This window comes from Ciona intestinalis, unplaced genomic scaffold (assembly GCF_000224145.3).
Source record: "Ciona intestinalis unplaced genomic scaffold, KH HT000185.1, whole genome shotgun sequence".
Classification (NCBI taxonomy): Eukaryota; Metazoa; Chordata; class Ascidiacea; order Phlebobranchia; family Cionidae; genus Ciona; species Ciona intestinalis.
Window position 1 is genome coordinate 12,925 of NW_004190507.1, and position 6,637 is coordinate 19,561.

The 6,637-nt window shown below is 36.9% G+C and overlaps 1 protein-coding gene across 2 annotated transcripts in view; it reads left to right on the top strand.

Moving 5' to 3' along the window:
* The first annotated feature begins 1,412 nt into the window (after positions 1 to 1,412).
* The window catches only part of LOC100177939 (adenylosuccinate synthetase isozyme 2), a 7,058-nt gene continuing 1,833 nt past the window's right edge, over positions 1,413 to 6,637 (top strand). Inside the window, exons 1-9 of one of the 2 annotated variants that reach the window (XM_026839335.1) lie at positions 1,415 to 1,555; positions 1,831 to 1,938; positions 2,452 to 2,560; positions 2,995 to 3,097; positions 3,517 to 3,671; positions 4,357 to 4,481; positions 4,976 to 5,073; positions 5,392 to 5,541; positions 6,163 to 6,558. In XM_026839335.1, the coding sequence (XP_026695136.1) occupies positions 1,539 to 1,555; positions 1,831 to 1,938; positions 2,452 to 2,560; positions 2,995 to 3,097; positions 3,517 to 3,671; positions 4,357 to 4,481; positions 4,976 to 5,073; positions 5,392 to 5,541; positions 6,163 to 6,212 (915 nt within the window). In that variant the 5' untranslated portion in view covers positions 1,415 to 1,538 and the 3' untranslated portion in view covers positions 6,213 to 6,558. Of the gene's footprint in view, positions 1,556 to 1,830; positions 1,939 to 2,451; positions 2,561 to 2,994; positions 3,098 to 3,516; positions 3,672 to 4,356; positions 4,482 to 4,975; positions 5,074 to 5,391; positions 5,542 to 6,162; positions 6,559 to 6,637 lie in introns of those variants that run through there. The other variant, XM_026839336.1, reaches the window with a different exon arrangement.

Genomic DNA, 6,637 nt, shown 5'->3' on the forward strand with positions numbered 1-6,637 from the left:
AGACGCGTCTCGCTTTTCAAAATTCCTACTGTTGCAAAATGTAAAATTCATACAAAAAATATTTAAATTAAAAAATTATTTATAACTGTTACAGCCAGTGGCACAACTAGCAAGTTTCTACGCATGTTCATCTTGGATAATGTAACGGTCATTTACGTCAGAATAAACCTTTACGATCGTTACATCACAAACGAGATTGTTGGAAAACAATCGTGTTTTATTCGCTTCCATACGATCTGTAGTTTGTGTATAATTTTTGTTTCCGATGATTAGTTTAATGCAGGTATATCGCCATTATGTGAATTTTAATTGCTGCAAATATAATAGCGAGGAGCGACGCTATCAGTAAATTGGAACCAACATAAATTGTAATATGATATTACAAAGTATCGTCCCGGTCGAGCTTGGACAGAAGCCAAAAAACATCGTTTGATGGCGCCGCACGAGAAACAGAGTTTCATTACGTCATTTTTCACGAGAATAAATTCACAACGATTGCTTCGTTTGTTACGTGTGGAATGTATGCTACCGCATGCGTCTTCCTTTATTTCATACGCCGGCGGCCGGCGCAGAGTGTAAAAATGTGACGCTGATACACGATGTTTTGATCTCGTGGTTGGTTGGGCTGCCCAACTTGGGCAGTGGGCACATTCCTCCCGATTGTTATATTATAAAACGTCATAATTAATAGTTACGTTGCGATAGGACACGTGACGTAACAATTGAATGAAAAATTGTTGCAAAACCGTGGTTGCAGCAATTTATATTATTTCATTATAAAAAAGTTTAAGAGTTTTTGGCTTTTTATTTAAAATGTGATACGAAAACATTGGGCGCTCGTGTAATTCAACACCTGCTGTAATTCGATACGGGCAAATTCGCTGACGTTGCGATTCGTTACTTGCGAGAGAGCAAATTCACAACGAACGAAAAATAATTAAAGAGAAAGCTACGCTGACTAGTCTCGTTATCTCTTAGTAGCTTCACCTTTTTCATTTTTAATTTTTTACGCTCTCGCGTGCAACATTATAGCATAAGGCTCGGCGCTCGGCCCAGTTTTCAGCCGAGCGCCGAGCGTCAAAAAAGGAGACGCTCGGGCACGAGCTTTTGAGTTCGGGCTCGGCTCGGCACATCCCTAAAAGGTAGAAAGATTTGAAACTAGAAAGCTAATGCATAAGATATTCTGTCACTCCTGCTCTAAATATTTGCTTAGTGGCTCATTTGGTATGAACAAAACATAGTGAGTTTTCAACGTTTTATTCTCGGATGAAGTCTTGCCAGATGGCGGACAAAATGTTAGAAATACACTATATTTCTTCATACCAGATGAGCAGTTAACAGATTGAAGCATATGATCTCACCCCATGTTCTAAAAGTTGGGATAAGATGTCGCTTCATGCACTCGCAACATTATGCTTTTACATATTTGTGATAATCATTGAACAGGTCTAACATGGTGGAGGGAGAACCTGATCGTTTCCGATCGAGCTCATATTGTCTTTGGATTCCATCAGAAGATTGATGGATTGTTGGAAGCCATGAAGGGGCATGGAAAGTAAGTTTGACTGAAAATATTAAAGGGAATCCGCCCCAATTAGACTGTGGGATAAATATCAATTGTTTGTAAGTTAGACCTAATCCGATACCCCATTTTAAAAAAGTGGTGAAGGTTTGGCTTTACTAAATAACTTACAGCAGGGATTGTCTTTTCTATAGAATATCAACAAATATAACTTATATATAATAAATATATATATAGTATAGTAGACATTGGTGGCCAGTTGCAATTTATTGCGATCCTTGAAACTCCTACCTGGCCTCCATCTACAGACTTGGCACCACAAAGAAAGGAATTGGACCAACGTACTCAAGTAAAGCAGGAAGAATGGGGTTGCGAGTGTCCGATCTTATGGGAAGCCAGGAGGGGTTTGAGAAAAAGTAAAGTATTGTTTAAATATTATGTGTAACTTGCTTCCTCGTGTGGCTGGAAAACGATAGTCGGTATCACGCTTTAGCTTTTGTTGAGCAAATACATTTTGTAATAAATGCGAACACGGAAATGTGAAACACAGGATAAGAAAGAATGGAAAAAAGCTGCTACGTTGCAGGTTGTTTCCTGTGAGCAACATTACATTAATTAGATGAGTGAAATGCACCGTTTGCATACCCATGCAGTGTTTTAATTTATGGTTAGTTTTAATACTGGGAAGTGGGAATATTTACATTATTTTCTGTTTGAAAAGTTGATGCAATTTGTTGGACTTAGTTTTGTCTGTTACGTAGTTCATAGTATCACGTCCTGCTTCCTATAGCTTGCTAATAGTTGGTGAAAAAGACCTGGATATGACATCAAAACACACAGGTCTACAAAATTATTTTGCCCCAAAGCTTAACTATACATATAACGTAACTACCTGGTACCTACTAATAATAGTTGATATGATGCCCCAGGTTCCGAGCGTTGGCCGAATTATATCAACAACAATTTCCGGATCTTGAAATAAATATCGACGAGGAATTGGAAAATTATAAAACGTACAAAGTTGAACTGCAGCCAATGGTAGGTTGTTGTTGGATGGAGAAGGTTTTTATAGATTCTGTAATGCATGGTATGTGTGTGTTTTTAACTTGAAACAATACTATGTGTTGTAACCATGGAATAAATCATGTGTATAGAAAGTTTTCTTTAGCATTGAAAAGGTTATTTAAGTTCTTATGTGGTATAACTATTGATTATAACAAATGTATTGTCTGCTTATTTGTTTAATTTACAATAACACAACAATACTATGTGATTGTTGTAACTTTTAGCTGAATACAAATTATGGTCTTAGTCAACCGATGCAATAAAAACAAGTTTTTAAAAGTGTTTTAGTCCTTTTCATTAAATGTGTATTCTATTAATAGGACACACATAAATACTTTGTCTCTGATAATCAAAATATAAACGAATACCTCGTAGCCATCACTATGCATAAATTACTTATATACCAGGTAAAGGACGTTGTTCATTACATGAATGAACAAATACATTCAAACGATAACAAAACCATCTTAATTGAGGGGGCAAATGCAACTATGCTTGATATCGACTTTGGTAGGTAACTAATCGTTCAAACTACTTTGTAATCACCAAGAGAAATAGTTTGATGTATTTATATAATGTTTAATATTTGTATGTTTGATTTATATTTTTATTTCATATTATTCTGCATGTTTATATCATTGGATACATCATCAACTAATTCTATAGTAGCAAGGTTCCATGGTCGTACCCCTGGCATGGGATCTGGGGTTCAGGGTTTACTGGCTTGCTACCTTAACCAAGTAACAAAAGGAGATGAAATAATCACAAAACTATAATGCTCTACTTTTTATTTGTATCCAGCCTAGATCTGTATACTTGCCCCTATGTTTAATTATACCTAAAAATATAATGTTTTTTACCATTTAGTTATTTATGACATATTTATAATTCTGCCCCATGATGATAATTCTCATGTTTCCACCACCTAGGCACCTATCCTTATGTAACGTCATCAAACTGCACGGTGGGGGGCGTTTGCACAGGACTCGGCATCCCCCCATGCAGCGTGGGTGACGTCGTTGGTATTGTAAAGGCTTACACGTCAAGAGTGGGGGCTGGACCTTTCCCAACAGAACAACTAAACGTGAGTATCTTGCTTTGATAGGTAGTTACTTTTATTGCACATAATCCCGTTTCGTTACCGTTAGTATTGTTTTATTTTTGTTAGCTTTGAATCCATTACGTCACAATTGTCACTGTTGTTATTCTGTAGTTATACTAATTACTAATATAACCTTAATAGTCAGTTACCCTGCTTTGAATAGCTCATGTATGAATGTTACCACAGCGCCCCATGTTAAGCGTTGAATCATGTATTGTGATTCACAATTGTAATTCGTATAGCTCTTTATGGTGAACATTTTTGTTTTACGTACCAGAAGAGTGATTTATTTACAAAATATGTTCTTATGGATGACAGCAACAACAACAGTTACTTAACATTAGGTGGGATTTGACAAGTTTAGCTAAGCTCTCTTTTTAACATTTGATTAACATGATATCGGAGACATCACCTGTTAATCTAAATCTACGTGACCTTAAGTTTTATTAAGATTTGATTCATTATAGTTTTAGGGAATTGGTTTTACTTTTCATGTGGATGGCATTCAATTTAGTTCATTATGTTCTCAAGCAATATATTGAAATTAGATCCCCCTCCTGTTTATGTCATTAATTTTAATCTACTGACAATCACTTCACAATAGCTGTCATCAACATACTGTTAACATGTGTGTTCATGTATCATAATAACCATTATGACATCACAGGAGATTGGTGATACATTACAAAAGGTAGGCCATGAGTTTGGTGTGACAACTGGGAGACCACGCAGGTGTGGTTGGTTGGATCTGGTTATTGTTAAGTATTCGCATGTGCTGAATAACCTTACAAGGTTGGTGGGAAATTTATTGATGTAATTACGCGCCAAGTTTGGGCTTAAATTTATGTAGTAGGGTGGGGGAAGATGGGATTCCAATTTATTTTCTCGTCCCATTTGGTAGTAAACAAAAAACATTCAAAGAATTATAAAACCGTATCTTCACAACTCCCATGGACTGTTGTTAATTGTTTAAAACACGATCAGGTTATTTGGACATTATGTGCTAAAGGTGTCCCATCTTCCCCCATCCTACTATATATTATGTGCTTTGGATCGTAACCGACGGATACCGAGTTCAATGCTCGATACTGGTGGGCATATGTGTGTTTGGTAAAGGCACTTAACAAGCATTATTTCAACTTAATGATCACAACTAGGTGTTGGGGTAGCTGTGTCTTTAATCTTATCGATTCCCATGCAAGGTAGAACAGAACCTGCTTATCTAAGTTATCATGTTGTACTAGTTTATATAAACTATATAAACCACGTACATGTTTACATCCCAGCGTTGCTATCACGAAGCTTGATATCCTTGACGGATTCGATGAAATAAAGATTGGGGTCGCTTACAAACATAACGGGAAACCTCTTCCGTTGTTTCCGGGTATGTATGATTGTAATGAATGTAATTTATTTATCCTTGCATGGCGGGGCAACGACAGTCGTTATAACACGGGTGTTCTGTTTCATACACCTCGTGCCCGCTTACAAGTTACCACGTATGTAACTTATTTATCCTCGCATGGCGGGGCAACGACAGTCGTTATAACACGGGTGTTCTGTTTCATACACCTCGTGCCTACTTACAAGTTACCACATATGTAACTTATTTATCCTCGCATGGCGGGGCAGTGACATTCGTTACACTACCATTTCATAAATTGATATTTAAACTGGCATAAAAAACCAACCCTTTCTGCAGCGTCACTCGAGGTCCTCAGCGAGGTGGAGGTTGATTACATCACAATGCCTGGTTGGGGAACCCCCACTTCAGAGTGTCGGAAATATGAAGACCTCCCGAAGAACGCAAAGAAATATCTTTCTACGATACAAGAGATACTGAACGTTCCAGGTGGGTAGTGTTTATGTGGGGATGGCGAATGGGGGTTATATTGGTTTGTCACCAAATAAAAAATATAATTTTTTTACCAAACACTTTGGTTACTTGCCTCAATCTCAGGATCCATAGCAAGTCGTACTGCCGGACCTCATCCATATAGAAAGATAAAATAGAAAGTTACTGGCCCGAAACAAACTATCTCCTACAGAGTTGCGTTCTTGTGTAAGAATCTTAACAGCAGTTTCTCCAACCCAGTGGTCACTAATGGGTTTTCTAAATTGTCAGCCATACATAAAATAATCACCCACAAAGTTAAATACGTGGTAACTTGTAAGCAGGCACGAGGTTTATAAAACAGAACACCCGTGTTATAAGGACTGCCGTTGCCCCGCCATGCGAGGATAAATAAGCTACATACGTAGTAACTAATAAGCGTGCATGAGGTGTATGAAACAGAACACCTGTGTTATAACGACTGTCGTTGCCCCGTCGTGCGAGGATGAATAGGTGGAATTGATTTACTTTGGTACAAACGCAAAATTCACATGTTGTTTTTTGATTGTTCAAAATTTTTTGTTTTGCAAAACCAACTTTTTATTTCTATGTTAATTAATATAAGATTTTTATTGTTAGTGAAATGGGTTGGGGTCGGACAATCGAGGTCGGCGATCATCAAGCTCTAGTGCGCCATCTAGCAAATTTTAGACAAGTTTTTACGTCGTTTTTAGATTTCAACATAATACACAGACAACCATGGGTACACAATATTGTCAATCTATATTTTGCTTTTTTTGTAAACTTTTGACTCGATTATCAATCCATGATTTTAAAAGTTGTGTCAAATTTTTGAAATTCTTCCTCCGTTTTCCAGCTACACAATTATGTAAAACTTACTCTACAATATTTTGCTGCTTGTTTAGTTACTCGCTTTAAACAATTACTCATATAAATTTTAATTATGATGTGTGAATAACGTTTCTTAATTCTGTAACACCATTGTTACGTCATTGAAATAAATTTCCTATGGAATCTCCGGAACTTGTTATGAAACGCACATTATTCTGTTACATACACCGATATGACGTCATAATCGTGGTATCGAAACCAG